Genomic DNA, 24,678 nt, shown 5'->3' with positions numbered 1-24,678 from the left:
CAAGAAAAAGAAATGGGGCATGGGCAGGACATGTAACGAGGAGGGAAGATAACCGATGGTCATTAAGGGTTACGGACTGGATTCCAAGGGAAGGGAAGCGTAGCAGGGGGCGGCAGAAAGTTAGGTGGGCGGATGAGATTAAGGAGTTTGCAGGGACAACATGGCCACAATTAGTACATGACCGGGGTAGTTGGAGAAGTATGGTAGAGGTCTTAGCCCTGCAGTGGGCTTAACCAGGCTGATGATGACTATGATATGTATTCTGACCACTTTGTACAGGAAGCGTGCAAAAGCAGTTTCACGAATTTTTTTTCCCAGTCTTTAGCGCGAAATTTGTAGTTGTAGCGCGAAATTTGTAGTCTGGCCACGTACAAACGCAAGCCCAGTAGGCTAAACCAAACTAATTTCCATCGCCGGCACTCAGCCAGGTGATGAACTTAGTCGGGCATATGTTTTAAACGAGTGGCACCAAGTATGTTCCGAACTGCGATCTCTGCAAGAGCTTGTGCCGCTGTGTGCCACACACCTTGTGCCGACTCGTTTGCCATGTGCTCGAGACTTTGGAAGCGTGGTAATGCAGTACGGCAGGTTGCCTCTCGTTGACCGACAGGCCCGTGTTACAGTGTACTACCTGTGTTTTCAACGCTAGTTTTGTGCTTATGGGCGCTATCAATCGAGCTTGCGATTCTGTGGTCTTTGTTTTTGGCTGCGTTGGCGAGCTTCGAATCAGGCGTGTGTTTACTGCAACCTCCTTGGTTTACTGTCAGCCATGGCTCTTAGTAAAGAACGGGAGCAAAAACAACATCTGCAGGTGATTTTGAAGAACTACGCCACCGAATTTCGCTGCACTGTGGTACCGAGGAAAGGCCGACATTTTGCGTTCTGCACAGCGTGTGGCTGCAACATTAGCATCTCGCACAGAGGCAGAATCGACATTGCTGCTCACGTTACGTCCAAGAAACACACAAGTCACGTGCAGTGCCAAGTAAAGCAGCAGCAGCAGCAGTTGAGGCACTTCTTAAAGCGGAACTCTGACAATGACGTGATCCGAGCGGAATGCCTCCTCACTGGGTTTCTGCTCGAACATAACCTTCCATTGACCGTCTCGGACCATGTGGGCCCCCTGCTCCGAAAGATGTTCCCAGCTTCGGATGTCGCAAAGCGGCACGGTGTGCCAGAACCAAGACAACTGCAGTTGTCGGTGAGATAGCTAACCATGCTCAGGAGCGCATGGCGAGTTCCTTCAAACAAAAAGTTTTGTCGGTTGCCATCGACGGCACAGTGATAGCCACTCGTAGTCATACCCGATCATGGTGACATATACGTGGGCAGTCGGGCTTGGTTGAGAGACAACTACTTTGTGTACGTTGACGGGACAAGCAAGTGGTCGCAACATAGGCAACGTAATTCTGGAGGCACTCGCGTCGTTTCATGTACCGATCACAAACTGTGTAGTGTTTTGTTCTCACAGCTCCAATGTAATGATCGGTAAAAAAATGACGTGTCAGCGGCGCTGACGGAAGTCCAAGAAAATTTTATCAAAATCGGGTGCGCAAGCCACCTGATAAACGTGGCAGCTCAGAAACTAGCACTGTGCCTTCCAGCAAGGGAGGAAGAAGTACTTGTAGCTATATTTTATTACTTGGAAAAGAGTGCTAAAAGAAAGGAGGCCTTGAGGTTCTTAAACACAGAAGACTGACCCACCCTGTCTCACACGTGAGGAACGGCTTTATGTTCTTCTCAGCCTGGAATCCAACAAAGCATATTGTCTCTTTTTGCAGAACACTATTCTCATTTTCGAGAAAGTGTTCTCGCTACAGACGCCAGCTCCCCAGATCTACATGCTCCAGTCACTTTGAACTTCTTCGACACATTCTCTCAAGATTTATTATATCCCTGATGAAGCAGTGCCCAGAAGTGCTCGACACACAACCACAGGAGGGAGGTCTTAATCATTGGACAAGAAACTAGGAGTGTGGTGGATAAGCTAAAACCCAGAGTAGAACAGGTATTCTTCCAGGCAGTTCGACACTACTTTAAATGTGTGCGACTACATGAGACACAAATTTCCCCTGACGGAGCCTGCTCTGCTTAATACAGATGACTCTGGATACCATGTCCTTCCGAAACGATTGCTTTTGTGTGGACTCATTTGCAGCCATGTTCATTGTGTGACAGGGAGAGTCCAAAACGGAAGCAATCAACGCACTGGAAGTTGAGTTTTCAAAGTCGTAGGCTCTAGATGTATCCCCAGATCTACTCCAAGAAGAACGGGTGGACACCCAGTGGAGAATGATCTCACAGTTGAGAACAGCGGATGGGAACTTGAAGTTCAGCCAGATTGCTGAAGTGATGCTTGGAATCTTATCAATTTCACATAGCAATGCCGAGTGCGAGCGCCTGTTCATCTTGATGAGAAAAACAAGAACTGAATTTCGATCACCCGTGTCTGACAAAACTCTCAGACATGATTTCCTGGCAAAGTTTCACCAAAGCGGACATTGTCACAGCCAGACATACTCCGAGGACTTCTTGAAGGACAAGTCGGCGACCACAACCTTTCTGCCAAAATAAAAAACAAGCGCCCCCCCCCCCTCCCGCCCAATGGTTTTGCAAGGTCTTCCCAATTTCGTGACCCGGTACTTGGCAGGTCTGACAGCCCCATTACAGCAAGATTCAAGGGCATGGAAATAAAGCTGGCAAAGAAACTTCGCAACTTCATGATTCCAATGCTACGAGAAAAAATTGTTGCCGTCAGCTGCCCCAAAAAAAGGCATTCACCAGCGCTCAAAGAATCTGGATTTGGCATCTGGCGGCATCAAGATGCGAGCCTTAACCCCACGGAACGTGCCTAAACCATCTGAAAACACCTCCTGAAAACGGTCCACAGCTTCTTCTGCAGACGACACAAAACAGATACCGGCTTGCTGATTCCCAATTGGAATTTCTTCATCCAGCTTCTACCGAACAATGCTGGGCACTGCCCGTTTACCACAAACAGAGGCAGCCGCCTCTCCTCCTCCCCCAAGCTTTGCAGCGGCCGCAAACTTCCCGGCGACTGGCAGCGTGCCTCCCTCAAAAACTTATCAGCTGTACGTCGGAAAATTCCAAGACTGCTGATGGGAACAGTTGCGTGAACTTTGTTTCACTTATGGTTGAGGCACTAACGCCCCTATCAAGTTCTATATCTAGTGGAACGGCGTTAATGACAACCTCAATGTGCATAGGTACCGGCTCAGCCACCTGATGTGCCCAAAGGTCGTATGCTTCCGGCGTTTCACTCGCTCCGGGTGCCCCAAGCACTTCATCCACGGAGTTCACGCGCCTCGAATCTGCACGCCGCACCTGTCTGTTTACTATAACTCGCTAACACTTTTGCACACTCGTGCCAGATGCCATTGCCGCCAGCGTTTGCAGCAAACTAAGTTGACGTGTTGGCACTGGTGTGCTTGATGGCTCCCACCGTAGCGGAAACACCCCCGTTCGCGACGCCCAGTTTGCACTATACGTTTGTTGCCACCATGGCACTTTCGACTGGCAATTGGGCTGGCTCCGACAGTGGCAATGGGTGAGCGCTTAGAGTACGGGAATCTTTGCAAGCAGAAGCCTCGACGGCCCATACCGTACTCATTGCGGTTTCCAGGTTTAAATCGGCTGCTTGAAGCAACCGCATTTGCATTGGCACGTCGTCAATGTCACTGAGGATTTCGCCTCGCAGCATGCGGTCTCGGAATGACCCAAGTTTGCAGTCGTCGGCCAGTAGCTTTAACGACGCGAAGTACTCGCTCACCGCCTGTCCGTCCCACCTATGTTGTGACATGTACTTGAAACTTGCTACCGCTTCCGACATCTTTGGCGCGAAGTGGTTGTTGAGGGCTTCAAAAACTGGCGCCGAGACCTGTGCGTCGCCCGTCTACCCGAGCGTGCCGTCAGCTCCGCAAGGCCGGTGAGCTTCTGTGCCCGTGGGCAGGACAAGAGCAGTCGGGCTACGGGCCCGAGCTCTACACCCAGCTGCCCGGCCAGAACGCCGCCGCCGTCTGCTCGTGCCACCAAGCCGCCTGCTTTACCTCTCCAAGCCAGAGCTGGCGCGCTCCGGTCGCCCGGTCAGTCAACTTACACCACGACCCTTGGTGAGACCGGCGCAACTCCTTGCGCCAACTTGTCGCCGCGTCTCCGCATCGAGACTGTTATGCGTCCCTGCCGTCGTGGCAAGCACGGACTCGCGCACTAGTTAGCTTCACACTAGTCCCAAATGTGTCTCACCGCCATGATGTCTATTTGAGTGTAGCTTTAATGTTTTCTATTTTCTATCATTTATTTTAAGCCTTTTTAGTTCCATTAAAAGTTTGTGTGTGTGTTCGAAACCAAAGGCTTTGTCCTCAATTGGGTTCTCGGAGGCTCCGCCTAAAGAGAACCGTTAAAACCTTTGAGTACAGGAACCGTTGTCCCCATATTTGGGCATCACAACAGTAACAGCCTTCCTCTGACTATATGCAGATGACATGTTTTTCCATTTCTGCTGCCTTGAAATTACACCTCTGACTACTTGTGCGTACAAGCTATACACGTTTTCATGGAACATGTAGTCAATGAATTGCTTTCTTCCATAGTCGTAAATGTGCATGCACTGATTGACAGCTTATATATGTCCAATGTTTTTTGCAAAATGAGGTAAAGAACTGGTTGAAAAGCTCATGAGCATGAAATAGCAGCCTGGGAGGTCCCATCCTAGAAAGGAAATATATTGCCCCATTTCTATGCTCATAAAGGCATAGTGAACAAGTGAACTAAGGTCAACAGAGCCAGTAGCAGTCGTTTCTCACTAGCTCAGAATACAGAAACATGGACCTGACACCATGCGAGAAAAACGAAGCAAACTACAGCCTGCGGAGAGATGGTTAGGCCTATAACAGCTTCCTAAAGAAAAAATTGACTTCTTTAATAAATCACGGCCAACTGGCCATACATTTCCATGCAAGGAACTGTGTGGGCACTCATTTGCCTACCCATCGGGCCTGTTTTACAACAACATCCGTCATGGGCTCCCACCCCTGGTCATTTCATGACCACAGGCCAGTGCCACAACCATCTCCAAGTTCTCTGAGAAAAGTTTATAAAGCAAGAAAGCCGCAGTGCACCGCAAGGATTCCAGCTTTCGGCTCATAGATTGCCTATCATTTCACCAGTGCTAAAGGAGTGCAAGTCTAAACTTGCTTCTGCTGAAGCAGGGCAACTTGGGCTCAACAGATTGCCAAGCAGAAAGCAGCAGAAGCCATAGCTTGCCACTGACGCTGAGCAGACAGTTTGACAGAAAGTTCTAAAAATGAGGCCAAAATACTTCAGTGAAATGACACTGAGTTGCATGCAATAAGGCCAGCCAACTTCACCAAAAGCACTCCTAAGTACGAGCATGTGACACATGCTCACAACTATACCGGGGAGACCTTGACCTGTAGGAGCATGAAAAAAACCAGGAGGTTCAGTCTTGCTTAAAACAACCCTGAGGTACGTTCTGTTTTAAACCAAGGAAAGAAAGGTTCACGCCAGTCCATAATTAGAGCTATGCAAACTTACTTCGGGGATTCGGTTTCGATACCGAAACTTGCCCTCAGGGGGCGTTGTGATAGCGACGCTAGTCCTATTTAAAGCATAACGCTTTCAACAATCTCGCTCTCAGCCCCGGTCCCCATGTCACTGCGTCTCTCTTCAGGCCACTGTCCCGGCGTGCCCAACGCGCTTGGCGTGACCATCACGGCGGCCACGCCGACATAAGACTGGCGACGAGGACTCCCTTCCCGTCCGGGCTGCGCATCGCCAACTGGTGACATATTGTCACGAGCTCTGTCATGATCCGCGGCTGCCGCACAGACAACGAGGTAGACAACGAGGTAGAAGAAGGAGAACGACGTTAGCCAAGCTGCCGCGAGACCGCTCTTCAACAACCACGCCTATCAACCAGATTCATCTGGTTCTGCCTTAAACACCTCGTGCGTAACATTTGGTGGAGGTGCTGGGTATCGATCCCCGTACCTCTCGCAAGGCTCACAAGAATCGCTGATTCCGCCATTCTGTTACCGCGGATGCCGGATCCGATGCTACTAGCGTTGCATCTGCGCAACGCGTTCCGTCGCCATTCGTGACATCGCATTGGCGGCGAGGATAACATGCGTCCATTGCGCCTACATTTGAGTTAGGACGCACAATTTGCTTCTACACCGCGCCTTCTACTTCTGCTGCCCCCCTTTTAAGCAGGGTTTCTGCACCTTTCTGCGTTTTGACGCTACAGCGACGTAATCTGCCTGACCGTTTGACACTACTGCGGTGTCTTTCTGCTCTTGTTACCTCAATACGGACGCAGCAATTCCCCCTCCACACTTCTTGCCATGTCCCGGTGTACCGGCCATTCCTTGGCTCAGATGGCAATGTGTTTTGCAGGAGTACGTGGACGACGACGCCAAGACCGCTACGCCGGACCACAAGAAAGCGCTTCTCAATGCGCTGGGGGTAGAAGGCGCCAGCATTTGTTACTCTCATGGAAGGAGAGACGCCGGCCGGAAGTGACGGTGGGACAGGGAACTCCGAGACAATTGACGTACACAAAGCGCGCTTCAAGTCTTAGAAAAACACTTTCATGAAGAAGAGGACGAATTTTGCAGTCGCGTGCTATTAAAACGCAGAATACAAAGTCCTGCGGAGCCGACAACCAAATTCATTCAGGATGTTACAACGGCTCGCCAAATCGTCAGTTTGGCACAGCTACCGACCTCATGATTCAAGACGAGATCCTTTGCTGCTTGCAGTCGCATCAGCTTCGCCACCGCTTCATCCAACTCGGCCAGAGCTTTACCGTCAAGAAAGCAGTGGACATTGCTCAGGAAGAGGAACTCACCGATAAATTAAAGCAGCAGCTCGGCGTTCTACAAGTTGACGCCGTCCACTGTTCTCATCGCAGCGGTTCGCGGCGTTTGCAGCATCATACGGCGTCGACTATGTCACCAGCAGTCCGCACTACGCTCAAACTGAGAGGCAGAGAGAATGGTTCAGACAATCAAGGGCGCATTCCACAAAACAAAGGATCCTAATCTGACCCAGCTCAGCTAACGGGATACACCAGAAGTAAACGGCGTTCTGATCTCCATTGCCATACAGTTCACTAGCGACATTAGGAACATAGCTGATGACGGCCGTTGACGCTGTCAAAGGCCAGCTTTCTTTTTTTTTTTTTTGCGACCGCTGTAAATATAAGGAATTTTTTTAGACATTGCATAGGCATCTGACATAAAATGCTCCTCATTCTATCAAAATTTCGACTTTGCCACACAATTTCTTCCAGGACATTGGGCAAACTTGCGCAGTTCCTAATTCACTCTTGTATAAGCAATATTAAACAGGGGACGTAGCGGGAGCAGGCTTCTGTTGAATACAGAGAGAGTTTGAAAAAAGTGCGACTTCGCGCTCCGCTAGCTCCATGCAGCATGCACGTCTGCATAATTTAGCTGAGCTGCTCACGGCAGTTTGTGCTAGTGCGGACTGTTTTTTTTTTTTTGCGAAGCCATTGCATTTTCCATTGCAATATCTGAACACCCATTATGACAAAGGTGTTTTTGGGAGTGTTCTGTGTAGAGTGATAATATTATTTTGGTTTTGGCGGAATTATGCGAGGGTTTTTTTCTTTTTTACGTCCCTCAAGCAAGCTGCGCTTGTCTTTTGGTGCCGCTGGCACCGGTGTACTTGCGTCAACCTCCATCTCCTTCTCAGAGGCGGTGGAGGCGGAGTCACGAGGCTCTGGGAGACCGTGTCTCGGGCCTCGGTTTTTGCACGGTAATGCAGCCCTGCGAGAGCAAGGTCTGCGAGTTGTTGGATTTGGCAGCACTGGGTGCTGCCTCTGTGGGGGCAGAAGAAGTCCCCCGTGGTTTACTGCGTGTGACCAGGGCGGGCTCTTTAGGCCGTTGTGAGAGGGCCCCCTGCCTCGTCACAGCGGCAAAACTTTTGTTGCGAGGAAATGTAAGTCGCTTTCGCGCTTCAGAGAAGGTAATGTTTTCATTGATCTTAAGGGCAATAATTTCTTTCTCTTTTTTTCCAGATTGGGCATGACCGTGAGAATGCAGGATGATCCCCTTCACAGTTCGTGCAGTGTGATACAGCATTACAATTATCAGATGGATGATCGTTAGAACTGCATTTGGCACACGTTAATTTTCCTCTGCATGTCTGAGAGCTGTGCCCGAACCTCTGGCACTTGAAACAACGTCTAGGATTGGGGATATAAGGCCTCACACGGATTTTCACATAGCCTGCTTCGACTGAGTCTGGTAGTGTGGTGGAGCCGAATGTTAGGATTACATGTTTTGTGGGAATTTCGGTGTCATTCCGACGGATCATGATTCTTTGAACTTTGGTCACATTCTGTTCTGCAAAACCTTCAAGCAATTCTTCTTCACTAAGATCAAGCATGTCTTCATCAGAGATTACCCCACGAACACTGTTCATCGTACGGTGCGCCGTGACAGTTACTGCTATGTCACCAATGAATTTGAGGTCTGAAAGCTTTTTAAGTTGCTCTTTGCCTTTCAGTTCCAGAAGGATGTCGCCACTAGGCATCCTTGTAGCTTTGAAACCTGGGCCTAATGTGTCTCTTAGGGACTTCGAAACTTTGAAAGGAGATAGTCTTCTGGCTGTTATATTGCCGTCACTGTGGATCACATGGTACTTTGTAAAGTTGTCATAGCTCTTGAAGAAAAATCGAGTGGTTGCTTCGTTGCGCCCCCTTTTTAGAGGACGGTCAGTTTGGGAAATGGAAGGAGTAGCCATAAAAAGTATTTGTCTTCGGCAGCATCGCCAGCCGCCCACCACCGAGCCTAACATGGGGACGCCACAAGGCTTGTATCTCAAGACTTGCGCACGCCAGCTGTACGCCACCACTATAACCGTACATGGTGTAACCAAGGCTGGTTAGCCACACAAGGTTAACCCTCGCCGCCAAGAAATTAGAGTGCAAAAAAAGATAAGAAAAGAAGTGGAGAGAAATAAAGGTGCAGAAGAAAGATTATAGATGGAGAGGGGGACAGGAAAAGGCGACCGCCGATTTCCCCCGGGTGGGTCAGTCCGGGAGTGCCGTCTACGTGAAGCAGAGGCCAAAGAGGCGTGTTGCCTCCGCCGGGGGGCCTTAAAGGTCCGAACACCCGGCATCGGCTCAACCTCCAGGATCCCCCTTTCCCCGGACACGGCTAAGCCGCGCACGGCTACACGCGGGAGGGTTCAACCCTCGTGTGCTCGGCTACGTGGTGTCACAACACACCAAACGCCTGCTGACGCAGGCGCCCCTGCGGGGTGTGTGCATATATTATTCTACATGAGTGGTACCACTACAAGTTATGATACTTGCACACTTAGATACTTAGAAAGCATGGGCAAACAACAAACATAACGCGCACGTCTCGAGCGGCTGCTTTCCGACCTGCCGCTTCCCGACGCACGCGACGACCGCGGCTTGCATTAAATACGGTCTGCTACCACACAAAAGTAGCGCGCGGCCCCTTTCGTTACCTGCACAACTAGTAATTTAAGTTGCAGCGTTTGGAAAAGGGAAATAATTCTCTTGAGCTCGTCCATGCCGATCGCGAGGGAAGGCATAGTGCAATCAAATAAATTCGGGGGTTCTAAGCGCCAAAACCATGCCAAAACCACGAAATCATTATGAGGCCCGCTGTAATGCGGAGTCTCAGGAATAATTTTAACCTCTGGGGTTCTTTAACGTGCACAAAAATCAACGCACACGGTAACAAGGGTGTTCTTGCATTTTGCCCCTATCGAAATGCGGCCGCCGTGGCTGGGAATCGAGCACGCATCGTAAAGCTTAGCGGCGCAACACGCATGCATTTACCGCAAACAAACGGCGGATGCCACCACAATTTAACAATGCGACACGACTAAACAAACGGCCGTGCACTAAAAGCAGGCATATGACTATTCCGCTTTCAAGATATTACACGCGAATGCGCAAGTATGAGGCTTACTTGACTCGGCGCACTGCAGTTATCCATGCTCGTCGTCTGTCCTTCTCGTACCACTTGCCCGGAAATCTGTAGAACTTCACGGGCGGCGTACGACCTTTCATGTTTTCGAGGCTGCTGTGGCAATCAACAACACATCAGTATTGCGTGCCACCTTCCCTGGCTGATGAGGTCGCACTCGGCATCGCAAAAACCACGCGCACGAGCGCTCCCGCCGTACAGAACACGGGCGCGCGCTAGCGCAGCGACGACCCTCGAAACTTCCATCGGTCCGCTAGGGGAGCATTTGGCGCTGGTGCCATGCGGGCAAACTTTAGGTTGCCTCGTCTATAAAAAAAGAATCGCGCCCACGTGCCAACTCGTGATGCACGGATACCACGCCCCTTCGAGAAGCATTATGGAACGCCAAAGACGAATTTAAGACGATAAGCAAAACGCGAACAACGTGAAAGCAGGAGACGAGCTTCGACGGAGAGAGGGTGTAAGGTGGGTGGGTGCGGCAACCCTCTCTCCTTTAGAAGAACCCCACCTATATATACTGTGGTGAGGAAAGCATATGCCGCCTTGAAGACAAGTACACCTGTCGAAACGTTGGCTCCTGCTTTCACCTTGACCTCGTATTGCTCATCGTCTTGAATTTCCATCTCCCACCTTCCCCGTGTTTTCTAAAGAGGAATTAGGAATTTACCGGCCTGGCGTTGGCATGCAGAGTTCAACGATTTCTGCCTTTTCATCGCTTAATGTTGTTGTTGCGTTGCTATGTTTTTCTTCTTAAAGTTTATTAAGTTAACCATAAAAGGTTTCCGCCCCCAGGAAGTGGATCCATCGGGGCGGAGGGAGGGACAGAACAGGAGATCAGTTCAGGTATTATTGACTATTTTTTAGTCTTGCAGAAATCGAAGTAACCGCTGGAATATGAGGCGCTGGCTAGTGTCAGGCGTCCAAATACTGAGGCCTCACAGTAGAGGGGAGAGTGGCTATCGCTCTCCTGCAGGGCTGGAGTATATGTTCCCGATCCAGCAGCTGGTTCCTTGGACAGGATAGGTAAGTGGCTGGAGACGCATCCTGGTGCGGCGGGCTGGCGTCACTGTCTCCCTGACGATGCGTCGCAGGTTAGGCTTCAGCACGGGTGAACTTCGCTGGAGCAAGCGCAGGATTTTCTAGGAGGATGCTTCCGGAGCGCAGCTCTTCAAGCCGCCTTCGCCAGGATTGTGTCCGGGTGGATGGGGTGTGGGGCCTCAGGCACTTGTGGCCCCCTCTCTGAAGGGCAGGAAACAAGTTCCCTTGCAACAGGGTCGGCCATTCCGTTGCCAGCGACACCAGCGTGGCCTGGTATCCATGTGAGGCAGACAGTGTGGCCAGCCTCGTTGGCGATTCGCATCGCCCGGTGTATCGAGTTAGCAGCACCATTGTGCGAGTCAAGCCGGGCGCATACCTTTATGGAGGCCTGCAAGTCTGCTTAAACAGTGGGAGGGAAGGCTGCAAAAGGAGGCTTGAGAATGGCATTGCATGCAGCGGGTATCGCAGCTACTTCCAACGTTCATGGGTCGTTGTAGGCAGGGCGGCAGGAGGAGTAGGCCGCGGCAGTACGTGGGCAGTAGTGCACTAAGACTGAAGCTTCATCACTGAGGGTGCCGTCGGTGTAGACAGCGTGGTGAAAGGGACGAGAAGTGCGAATGTCTGCTTGATGCCGCCTTGTGTAAGACAGCTGCCTCTCTGCGTGATCGGCATTCACGTTTTGGGGAATCGGTGCAGGTCATGGGACAATGTCACGGAGCACGGGCAGAGAGTAGAGGCGTTGAGGGGACTGGAAAATGAAGTGTGATGATGCTCCGATCGGATATCGTGGATCTTAGTTGGAACTGATGTGAATTCTTGGCAGTCTCGGCTATTGCCTGGTTTGGATTTATGTGGGCCATTTGAGCAAGGCGGTGTAAGCGCATGAAACGCGGTCGTTTGGTGACAACCCCCATGGCTTCCTGGTTGAGCGATTGGATTTTTTGTCGTTGCTTTTGGGTCAGACTGTAAATGTTATAGGCCGTATACAGCACGTGGAATTAGTAGAGCAGCCACGAGGCTCCTCACCTCCCCAGTTTTTGCACGCGATGCAGCGGACTAGGCGGAGTGTCTGATGCGAGGTTCGAGTGATGTTGCGATGCCATGTTGCTGCAACACTGGCTCCGTCGGTGTGGATGCCTAAAACTCGGACACTGTCTTGCTGAGATATTTGTTCGCCATCAAAGTTGAATGAAAATCGCAAGGCTGAAGGGGCTGGGTTTGTGCCCAGTACAAGTTAGTTTTGTCAACAGAAGGCACAAGTCCGACCTGCTTTATAAGTGTCCAGCTTAAATGGCATCGGACTGATCGCCGTCGGAGGCCCCGTTGGTCCATATTTTGACGTTGTCCATATACACACTGAAGTGAAGTCCAGGCATCTCAGCCAGGCGATAGCAGATTGGTGCCATCACCAAGCTGAGCAGTAGTGGTGGATGAGCAGTAATGGTGGACGGCTCCTTGCGGCACTCACAGTCGTGATTTCTTCGGCACGGAGAGTCTGCCCTACGGTAACCTGAAATTCGCGGTCATACCGAAAGCCACGTATGCATATCCAGGGTTTGCCTGGGATGCTTGAGACCGACCAAAATAAGGTAATCGACAGCAAGGACCCTTTAGGCTTCGCCGAAACACCTCGATTCGACGCCACGAACGGGAAACGCGTGAGCGCACCACCGAGTGAAAGAGCCCCCGCGAACCTGCGACCCTATAGCGCCAAACTATTCCAATATGTTTTTATTCCAATCTCCTGACGTCAAACTTGCATAACCGCCGACGCAAACGTTGGGCGGTGACCCGCAATTTGGTCTAAACAGACCGATCAAACGCTCTCCTCATTTATAGGTCACTTTTGTTTGCTTTAAAAACGAATACCATTGCCTACAATGAGCGGCTTGTCTCATCTAATTGGCTGGTAGGAGGCGAGGAGCACACACAAGTGGAGAGGGATAGAATGGGGCCGAGCCGGTGCACTGAAAGTCGATAACTATATGAAGAGGATGGTTCAGGTGTCTGCGATTGGACCGTTTTCCCTTACTTAGCTTGCGGTGGCTGGTCGAAAATGGCGGCCGCATGCAACAGAAGGTTAAGAATTCCGCTAAATAAGATCCTCAGCAACGATAAGTCGACTGAGCGAGGCCGTAAACGTGCCGGAAGTGCTCGAAAACGTTACACGGCAACGCAAAAAAGTTTTATTGTACGCAAATAAACCATACTCTACGGCAGGCGCGTGTAGCCAGTGCCGGAGTGATAGGCGGAAGACAACTTTTACTCCTTTCCGCATTGGGCAGCTTGCGGCTATTCAGAGAAAAATCCAGTTTGTTTCGGCATATTAATGCATCTTTGACGCGGACACGTCACTTTGACGTGGTGAGTTTTCCCGGTGTTGGGACGTCACGTGACAGCCAGGTGAAGTAGGTGCAGCCCGAAAACTTTTGAGCAATAGCCGAGGGCTAATGACGAAAAGGTGTCAAACAAGAAATAACTATTTTTCTTTTGCTCGGTCTAATCATGCATAATCAGAGTGTACACGCCATATCAGATGGGGAGTTATCGCGGTTTCTATGACATCGTGTGACTGACAGGCGAAGTGGGGGTCACCCAAAAAAGTTGTTGACCAATCGCGGAGGGCTGATTCAGAATTGGAATAGAAAAGCTTGGAACAGCTTTACGTTATTGTGCCCCAACGTAGCCATCTTCGTTTATTTAGACAGTGTCGCCAGCACTTCTAACGGCTTCTGGAGTTGCCAATAAGGAATGTGAACGTAGGAACCAGCGGCGCCTTTGGAGGCGGCCATCGGATCGCACCAGCTGTCGCACAATGATACAGGAGTACTCTGATATGAAGTTCTATTTTGTCACAATGGTTTAGAAATTGTTCTCGTGGTTGTTGGGGTAAGTCAGACGTGGGATCACACCACGTGTATCCTGCTCCTACGTTTAAAGCATCGCCGAAATCACGCTTTCATTCGTGCTGGCGTGAATGGCCATCTCTGCACTTTACATTTCACATTTGGAAAAGGTACGGACGTGGTTATGATATTCACACTGCAGTGGCTACGCAGCCTCTGTATGCGAATCTGTTTCATATCTACACGGCTGATGTGACGTTCTGTTCGCTGCACCTACGTTCAAAGCTAATCCTATTCAAGCTCCCCTACAGTGGAGTAAGAAATTTAAACAAGAGGCTATTAACAGTCCTAAGCAACTTGTTGGCTAATGCATGCCTCGAAAAATAACATAGAAGCTTAACTGTTATCAAACGTTTGGCGCATGTTCGATGAGTCAGCCACTCGTGTTGTACGGCGCAACCCACCACAATGCATCTTGTCAGCGTACTGCCCTTCCTTCGTTGTAAACCTCTGAATCGCACACGCACCTGCGAAAACCCAGCAAAAAACGATGTAAGCACACTGGCTCAGCGGAGTGCCTACCGCGTGAGTGACTCCCGATGGCAGCGCCACCGCATCTTTTTGGCATAGCGTCGGGATGGCCTGCGTATCGACAATTGTTAGTGGCTACAGCGGGACGTGCACTTGCTGAGACGGAGGACATTAGCACGCATGCGCGAGTAAGAGCGGGTGCGAGAGAGGGAAAGTGGGGACTATTGCTCCTTGAATATGACTCTGCCTAGGTGGCCTAGGCACTACAAAGGGGTTTCTCAGCGCGTGTTGTATGCATTTGTCCCTAGGCGTGCCGGCAGAATTCACGGAGTACGGTAGTGCTAAAGTTACCGTTGCAAGTTGGCGGCTGGACGTAATTTGTTCAACTGTGTTTTTTAGTGATGGTAGCAACGTGTCATTATTTCGCATTACTGGCGGCTCCTCCAAGACACCAAAGCAGAAACGAGGACACCATGCTAGAAACCGGACTGGTCCTTGGGTTGGGACTCGCCGAGGCCGGCACGGCCCCAACTCATGGAACACCTGCGCCGCCTGCTTTATTATAATCTCAGGTGCTCTCATGAGGCCTCCATTAGCTCGTTACATGTGCCTTCCTGGAGCAGTGCTTGTAAAGAATGCAATCTATGGTTGCGACAAAAAAAAAAGCTGCCCGCGACTTATACAACATCAGTCAAAACCTTGCCCCTTCAGACACAGTGATCACCAAACGGGGCGCCCATGCCCACTGCCACACGCACGGGCAGCCAGTGGCGGAGCATAAACAAACTCGACTGCACTCCATAATGCCGGCATGTCTAGGGGACAATTCTACAACGCGTGCCAAGAAACCTCCTCCTTAATGCCTAGGCAGAGTCGCGTATTCAAGGAGCAAAGGCCCGAAGATAGAATTTCTCTCTCCCACTCGCTCTTGCTCGCGCCTGCACAGAAACATCGAGCGCCACAAACGTCCCGCCCCACTGTACCCACTAGCAATTGTTAGAACGCCACCGGGATTTTGGTGCACTGGATGTCGACAGACACACGCTACTCGTACACCGCATAGTTCTTTTCACTGGTCGTGCAATGCTTCGGAAGCATCAGCTACCGCGACCGCCAAATTTAGTTCAGAAATGAAATAGCCATAACTCCCGTTATTTTATTATATTCTTTAATATGCTCACGTATGTTAGATCTTGCTAAGGTGTGCATTTACTCATGGCACCTTGTTGTAAGAGAGCAGAAAGACTGAAAGAAATATTCCTTCTGCAGGTGGATGTCAGCCGTGCTGACAATAGGAGTGCGACCTTGCATGTCATTGACGAAAAGGTGGCATCTGATGCTATGGCCAACGTGGCAACCTTTGGCCACTCAGAGAAACCAGTTCAAAGTGGTAAGATATTCCCTGTATCTCAATATCTATGATTCCATAGAATTCCCTGTATATGATACGATTCCATAGAAGAGTTTGACATTCTGCACCAACAGACACGCATGACCAACTGCGCCTACATAGAAGTGAGCAGAGCTCATAATGTGGGTAATCCAGTGCCTGCATTGTTTTGGGCGCATCGCACTGCAGTGGTGCTCTAGAACATGAACGCTCCAGAGCCCTTGCATACATAATTTACTACTGCTGAGGCTCTAGTTATTTCACGTGCTTGAAACTTCGTCTAAACCTGGTCCATAACTTGCCCCTAATTTTAATCAACTGTAAGCAAGGCTTCATGTTTAGTCCACTGAAGATACAGGGGAAACATTCTACAAAACTTCTTAACATCCAAACAAATCAGAACCCAACAATTATTGGGAACGCTCCTAATTGCACCATGAATGTTAACTGTGCCACGGCCTGCACTTAATATTCATTGCATTTTCATTGCTATAGAACTTGCTAGCGACACTAGGAACTAAGCTGATGATGGCCGTGCGATAGACACTTTCGAAGACTGCTCTTATTTATTATTCTTAGTCGTAATTGCACGCTCTAACTGCAATTTTTTAGACTTGTACAATGGACCATTTTACCATTTTTAAGGCCGTGCTGCTTGCTCATTCACCCTTGAGGCCGAGCATGGGCTGTAATTATTATTGTACGTAATTATTATAATATCGCAAGCAGATTTTCATTTACTTCACACAGTAACAGTAGGAAGACGCGCAAAACACCCTTCATGATTGATGACAGCTATTGGGTCTGTGTTTTCTTAGCAAGCCCAAGAGGTGGTTCATGGACCCTTTAACCGAGCCTCCTTACACCGAAAAAGACTTTACTGACTGTTGATCCATTTCCTTCTAGGATAAGTTGTTGGCAATCCTAATGATAAAAACATGATAAAAAACTACGTACAGCGTAGAGGACAAGGACTGCGAGACTACACACACTGCGCTGTGTATGTCGTCTCCTGCAGTCCTTGTCTTTCGGGCTGTACGTCGTTTTTTATCGTGAATTACCTACTACCCCAAGCAACCACCCTAGAATAAACACTCGAATAAAAAAAAATTGTTTTTCCAGACCTTGCGTCGCTCAAGATCAGAGTTGACCTCGACCACAAGACGACCCGTCAGCATGACGGAACCGAAAAGGAAGAGACTCTTATAACAGCCACATACCGTGGCATCACGGATGAGCTCGCTAGGAAGCTGGTCAACTATTTTGTGCAGGGTCTGTAAATAAAATGTAATTTTCGCCATAGGCCGTGACCAAGAGGTGGGGGGGGGGGGGGGGAGCGCAGCAGAGCCTCCTCGAGCGATGCTGAAGTGAACTCCTCCCACCTAAAGTGTCGTTACCAGAGTTACCCATATTTGACATTTATATTGAGTTGCCTCTACCTCTTCAGTTAAAATATTATTGTGTGTGACTAAAAGCTTAGTCGCAAGTGTGCGCATACGTGCGACGATATGAGGACAAGCACATTAGAAGCACCACAGACATGTTTTGTTCAGTTTCCACTGCGATTAATTGAAAACTATTCCACCGAGCTGGGGTGTTTGCCTCTTGCCCTACACGCAGCTAGGGAGGGGGGACGAAGCAGTCCCCATGCGTTGATGACTGTTCATTTCCACTGCGAAAACCTTGCACAGACACAATATATTTAAATATATAGACACGACGAAGTTCATTTTACTTAAGAGAAGGAGGTAACCAACTTGGCTATTTCTAATGGTATGAGTATACCTATGCCTGGTGAATGAATACGTTGCGATATGTTAACCCCGCTTACAAATTGCTCTCCATGCTGACCCTGAAAAGAACTTGCAGTGACCCTTTGGTAGTGTCTTGCCAACGGCAGTTGAAATCCACGTGAAGGCTATGTGCCTCATTATTGCTTCTCTTTCTAGCAAGCAATATTATTTACAACATTTGTTTGGGATGGAAACATCGTCATGAAGAGGTCATAAATATATGTAATTGATTCAGTAACCGAATTGGGACCAAGCCGGTTTCATTCTAAATCGTAATGAATAACAGTCGTCCACACCAGCGCTTATACTCGGGCTTATACTCGGAGTCGCAGTAAAGAAAAAAAAAAAGGGGGCTGCAGTTTCACCAGAAAGGTGAAGCAGTATTAGTGATAGTGAAGTGTATGCCGTATTTATTCGAATGTAGACCGATAGTTTTTTTTTCATACATTTATATTCCTAACTCTAGGTCGGCTTAGATTTGAGGATTTTAAAAATGCGCCAGTTTTTCATTGAGACTGCTAAATATGGTGCATAGCTAGCGCCATCAAGAAAAGTCAGTATCGCAGCCGCTACTAGCCGTGCCAGTAGCCAACCGAACACAAGCGAGGTACGAAGACAGGTAGGTAGAACCATAACGCAGAATGGACCATTTGTTAAAAAATTGGTTTTCTTCAAATGACGATCCATCTATCAGATTTATATAATGAGTGGGACATTGCACCAAACTGGTAGCCCAGGACGGTGAGGTGCTCATTGTTACCAACCTTCTAGTGAAAAAAATATACTTTCGAAGAACGCCCAAGAAAAGAAATGTATGGATATTGTTTTATGATGGCCCTTGAGAGTGCGCTTTATGCTTGAGAGGGTGAATGTTGCAAGTTTACAGAGATGCTGAGTGCATAATTGAATCATAGTGTCCGTAATTATGTATGCTGATGCTAGTTTTTCATGATAGATATACAATGGAACAAAACTGCTTAATAGCTAGTGCTGTGGGTAGCTGAACAGAGAAATGCCCATTATTGCAGGGACCTGAACTTTAATCAAAGAGGTGACAATAGTGGTCAAAGTTTTCTTATTATTTGTACTAATGCAATGTGAAGGTGGGGATCACGATCCTGGCAACGAAAAATGAAAATCAGTGATGGCAGCGGTCGTTGTCAGCTGAAAGAACTGGGTGGACAGACAGACATGGGAAACCAGCACTTACGTGGTGTCGGAGCAAAGCTGGAACTTATGGCTGAGCCAAGTAACTTATCTGTGGCGCACACGATAGCTGCGCGCGGGTATGATATACTAGAAATCATCAAGCAGTATCTGCCACATGGTGTTAGCGCATGCTGCCTGCACTGATGGATCTCCCACCGAGCTCCTACATCTATACGAATACACAGCTACAAAATGCATGCCGAGATGCAGGATCCGTCCAGTAAAGGGAACAAATTCGCCAGTCGCTTAATATGACATTGACCGACACCTACAGAAGTCGCTTAATCATTTAAATAATTAGGTGAGAATCACTTGGTTCGACAGGCAAGGTTCTGACTGGTGTTGTATAAGTCGCGGGTCGCCTTTTAAGTCGCGACGACAGATTGGATTTTTTACAAGCACTGCTCCAGGAGGGCACATGCAACCGGAGGCCTCAGGAGAGGTCCTGAGGTTACAATAAAGCACGCGGCGCAGGATCCCAAGGGCACCCAAGGGGTAGTGGGGAGATCAAAGCTGGAAGCAGGATGGCCCGTAGATTGGAGTGGCGGAGGCCTAAGCGTGCTGGACTTAAATATTATTACGTCCAGACGCCAACTTGTGCCGCCAAGACTTCTGCAACAGCAGTCAGAAGTTTGCCGTTTGACATACTAAGGCAGCAGCGGAAGCGGACGAAGACACAGAAACATGAAAAAGAGACCCCACGCTACAAGTCAGTAGTATTTTAAAGTTTAAATTATGGCAATTGAATAACGCGCAACTGAGCCCTCTCGAAGCGTTCGACGCATGGAAAAATTCGCGAGGACGGTAAGATACCAGTGTGACAGGGGCACAAGCAAGGAACGAAAAGGCACACACAGGGCAAACTGTGAAGATGCTATATATTTTGCTATATATGTAATATACGCTATATCTATCAAGTGACTAGTGCCATGCTCTAATCTTGAAAGGTTGCAATGCTTTCGCAATGAAACTGTTGACAGTGTGCTGTTGGAACCTCAGCGCTGACGCCCGTTGTTGCACCTGGGTCGCAAGCCCCAAGGGTAGCGTTGGCCTGGCGGCCTGGGGCACAACTGGAAGCATCCGAAGGTCCCGGCAAAGCATGAGTCGACTGGTAACAGAACAACTTGTTTATTCTAGCATCGTAAAAGAGCGGGCGGTCAGGTCGACCGAAGTGGAGAGACTGGAGAGCACGTTACTCAACAGAAGAAATCGGAGCCTCTCTCTTGGCGTCCGGGGGCAGCTGCTTTTATACTCTCGCAGTTGAGGGCAAGAAGGAACGCCTCTATAGACGCGCACGTGACTGTGCCGCTCGGGCACGTTGGGATGAGTAGGTGGCGCATCCGCCAGGCCGGCGCCGCTCGGGCACGTTGGGAAGAATAGGTGACGCATCCGCCGGGCCGGCGCCGCTCGGACACGTTGGGACGAGTAGGTGACGCATCCGCCGGGCCGGCGCCGCTCAGACCTCCTCGCTTCACAGTTGGGGGAGCTCCTCTCCCCGGCTGCCGCGCTTCGACAAGCGTGGGCACCAACATGCACACACACACACATACGCACACGAAGACACGTGGCATTGGAACATGCCTGGACGCGCTTGGCGGGGAGGCGTAGCGGCGGCGCCGAACGGGCCAAAATGTCTGCCGCTTTGAACGAAGCCCCGGCGTCCGTTGCATCCGCGCCGGCTATACCGCGCGTCGTAGGCGAAACGTAACAGACCGCCCCGCCGGGGGAAGGAGATCCCGATGGTCAGGGGACTGCATCCGCTGTCCGGAGGGATGTCGCTCGATGATGCTCATAACCGAAGTCGAGCGTCCCTCGACGTTTCTTGAGCGCAGCGCACAGAGAAGGCCTCGTTCTCTCGTTCAGGTTCGCACAGGACACTGCAAAGTGACTTCGGGAGAGTTCACATTTTTGTTCTCGTTCCCGGCAAGCGTTAGAACTACGCCGAAACTGAACCGCTCAGTCAGCAAGCACGGCACAACCCTCACAAAGCCCTGCCAGGCTCTTTCCCCTTTTATACCACTGCCTAGTTCCTTACAGTAGTCTAGCAGCACTCAGAACGCGTCCACAAATTGGAAAATTGCACTAGAAAGCACGTCATCACTTTGAAACACTAAACAAAAGCAATATGTTAAAAATCCTGCCTCAGGAAGAAAAACATCAGTAACAAACAATTTTGAGGCTGATTCCTACGTTAGGGGCTTCGACTTAAGCCATCGGCGTTACCGTTGAGACTCCCCTTTTTGTAACGCACCTCAAAGGAATATTGTTGCAAAGCGAGGCTCCAGCGCAGGAGGCGGCCATTTTTGGGAGAGATGGTCTGCAGCCATTGGAGAGGGCAGTGATCCGTCTCAATGATAAACCTCGAGCCGGCTAGATAGCATGACAATTTCTGAACGGCCCACACGAGACACGCACACTCTTTCTCGGTGGCGCTATACGCCTGCTCACGACTGGTCAGCTTACGACTAGCATACAGGACGGGGTGTTCCACTTCTCCATTTTCCCGTTGGCACAGTACAACGCCCATGCCTCGCTCACTAGCATCGCACTGAACAACGAACCCTTTTGTATAGTCTGGCGATCGTAGCACAGGCTGGCTTGTTAGGGCACTCTTTAGGGCGCTAAAAGCTCTTTCCTTTGTCTCGTCCCAGACGACTGTTTGCGGCTCTGTCTTTCTTAGAGCATCCGTCAGGGGAGCCGCGATATCAGAGTACCTGGGGATGTACCTCTGATAGTAGCCGGCGACACCTAAGAACAACCGAATATCGGTCTTCGTGCGCGGTTGCGGGAAGTCTCGCACAGCGGCCACCTTTATTTCAGAGGGGCGGCGACGACCCTGACCAATCACGTGACCGAGGTAGACAACCTCGGCCTGTGCTAACTGGCACTTAGGAGCCTTGACTGTCAAGCCCGCTTCGCGCAGGCGGGTTAGCACTGCCCGCAAGTGGGCCATATGCTCAGACCAGGATGCGGAGAATATCGCTACGTCGTCTAGATACGGTAAAGCGAATTCTTGCTGTCCCCGCAACACTTTATCCATGAGGCTTGAAAAGCAGTATGGCGCGTTCTTCAAACCAAAACTCAACACTTTAGGACGGAATGTTCCCATTGGTGAAATGAACGCCGCATACCTACTAGCCTCTTCTGTAAGTGGAACCTGCCAATAACCCCTGACAAGATCTAGGGTGGAAATAAACTGAGCGCTACTAACTTTCTCAAGGCGCTCCTCGATGTTAGGGATCGGATAAATTTGATCCTTAGTGATGGAATTAAGCCTGCGGTAGTCGACGCAAGGACGAGGTTCCTTGCCCGGTACCTCAACTAAAATCAAAGGGGAGGTATAATCACTCTCACCCGCCTCAATAACTCCGAGCTGTAGCATTTTCTTTACCTCAGCCTCCATAATATCGCTCTGGCGGGGTGACACCCGATACGCCTTGGATCGTACTGGCTCTGGGGAGGTAAGTTCTATGTCATGAGTAAGGACAGAAGTCCTACCAGGCCTCTCAGAGAACAGACCTTGAAACTCTTGTAAGAGCTGGTGTAGTTCGGTTTTCTGCTCAGGCGACAGCGATGCTCTACTGATTAAGTCACTAATGACTTGATCGGTGTCTTTCCTGTTCGTCACTGAGCCTAGTCCCGGAAGCTCGACCGGAAGCTCTTCGGGAATGTTTACCAACATGCACACCACTGCTTCCCTTTGTCTATAAGGTTTGAGCAGATTACAGTGGTAAACTAGCTGTGCTTTCCGCTTTCCTGGCAGACTCACCACGTAGTTAACGTCCGACAGTTTTTGCACAATCCGTGCTGGGCCCTCCCACTGCACGTCTAGTTTGTTTTTTAGCGATGTGCGCAATATCATGACCTCATCGCCCACCTCAAAACGACGGGCCCTGGCTGTCCGATCATAATAAACCTTGGCCCTCTGCTGGGCCTTTGCCATTGCTTCACCTGACAACTCCTGTGCCCTTCTTAAGCGTTCGAGGAGCTTAAGCACGTACTCCACCACGACTGGGTCGTCGCCCCTGCCTTCCCACGATTCTCGAAGCATGCGAAGCGGAGATCGCAGCGAGCGACCGTACACCAGCTCAGCTGGCGAAAACCCCGTAGCCGCATGCGGCGCGGTCCGTAATGCAAACATCACCCCAGGCAGACACAGCTCCCAGTCAGTTTGATGTTCAAAACACAATGCTCTCAACCCGCGCTTCATGACGGAGTGGAGCTTCTCAACGGAATTCGATTGTGGGTGGTACACTGAGCTGTGTAACAGCTTTACCCCACACCTTTCGAGAAAAGTCGTCGTCAAAGCGCTCGTAAACACCGTGCCCTGATCTGACTGGATTTCCGCAGGAAAACCAACTCGCGCAAATATGGACAGTAGTGCATTGACTATCTCAACCGAGCTGAGTTCTTTAAGCGGCACTGCTTCAGGGAACTTTGTCGCTGGGCAGATCACAGTCAAAATGCGTCTGTACCCCGTGGCTGTTACCGGCAGAGGTCCCACAGTATCAATAACGAGCCGTCTAAAAGGCTCCGTAATGATAGGTACCAACTTCAACGGCGCCCTCGATTTGTCCCCTGGTTTGCCCACCCGCTGACAGGTGTCACATGTCCTCACGAAACGGTCTGCGTCCCGAAAACACCCTGGCCAATAGTACTCTTGCAAGAGACGGTCCTTAGTTTTCTTAACTCCTAGGTGTCCGGACCACGAACCCCCGTGCGACAAGCGCAACAGATCCTGACGGTAGCACTGAGGAACGATCAGCTGATCGAACTCCACTCCTCTGCGGTCTAGATACTTCCGGTACAGGACTCCACCTCTTTCCACAAAACGCGCATTTTTCCTGGCGATACCTTCCTTGACATTGCAGCGTATGTTTTCTAGGCTACCATCCTTCTTTTGCTCGGCTATCAAAGCCGACCGGCTGACTTTTAGCAACCTATCAAGTCCGTCTGACGTAGGCGCGATGAGCAAATCAGTAGATAGCTCTTCTAACTTTCCCGTGTCGGGCATTTCCTCTCCAGTATCTGGCGCCTTCAACGCTACAGACTCAATTTTATTCAGTTCGGGCGTGCTCTGAATATCAGCTTGCTGCGCCTCTGACCCTTTTTCATTGTTTGACAACGTCGGCCCCGCAACTACCGCCTTTGCAGCGAGCTCCCGAACCTTCGATCTGGTTAAGGGCTGAACGCTAGCCTCACCAAACAAAAGCCCCTTCTCGCGCAGGAGGTGATCGGACCTGTTCGAAAATAGGTACGGGTACTGGGGGGGGCAGCATAGATGACACTGCGGCCTCCGTCTCAAGTGCTCCGAAAGGTCCTTCAATAAGCACTTTTGCTACGTGCAGACACACGCTATGAGCTTCCACGGCTTGCTTGATCCATGCGCACTCGCCCGTGAACATATGGGGTTCTACGTAAGAGGGGTGAACTACATCCATTGTAGCTGCGGAATCGCGAAGCACTCGGCACTCTTTCCCGTTCACGAGGAGGTCTCGCATGTAAGGCTCGAGAAGCTTCATGTTCTCGTCAGTGCTGCATAATGACAAAAACACAACTTTTGGTTTTGTTTCCGGACACTGCGCCGAAAAGTGACCCGGCTTCTGGCACGTATAACACACGCGCGCTTGCCTCGTCTCGAACCGCTTTCTGCGTTCGGCTTCGGCTGCCGCCGTCTCCTTAGGTTCGGTCGGACTGCTTTCACTCGCATCCGCACTACGTGTGTTCCCCTTTGCTCTCATGGGTGTGAACTTTGGCCTCTCAAACTTGGAGCCAAATTCACCCTTTTGACCGTCCTTAGCTCCGCGAGCCCGACGCGTCACAAACTCCTCGGCTAG

The 24,678-nt window shown here is 50.1% G+C and overlaps 2 protein-coding genes across 10 annotated transcripts in view; one reads left to right on the top strand and one right to left on the bottom strand.

Annotated features, from left to right (window-relative positions):
• LOC142575687 (uncharacterized) overlaps positions 1-17,158 on the top strand; it is a 29,723-nt gene extending 12,565 nt beyond the window's left edge. For both annotated transcript variants that reach the window (XM_075685236.1, XM_075685235.1), the window contains 2 exons: positions 15,719-15,839; positions 16,962-17,158. In XM_075685236.1, the coding sequence (XP_075541351.1) occupies positions 15,719-15,839; positions 16,962-17,119 (279 nt within the window). In that variant the 3' untranslated portion in view covers positions 17,120-17,158. The remainder of the gene's footprint in view (positions 1-15,718; positions 15,840-16,961) is intronic.
• Positions 1-24,678, bottom strand: part of LOC142575689 (uncharacterized) — a 107,139-nt gene that overhangs the window by 33,161 nt on the left and 49,300 nt on the right. The window lies entirely within an intron of this gene.

Source organism: Dermacentor variabilis, chromosome 3 (genome assembly GCF_050947875.1).
Source record: "Dermacentor variabilis isolate Ectoservices chromosome 3, ASM5094787v1, whole genome shotgun sequence".
NCBI lineage: Eukaryota > Metazoa > Arthropoda > Arachnida > Ixodida > Ixodidae > Dermacentor > Dermacentor variabilis.
The sequence above is the reverse complement of the archived record's forward strand: the minus strand, read 5'-3'. Positions and strand labels throughout refer to the sequence as shown.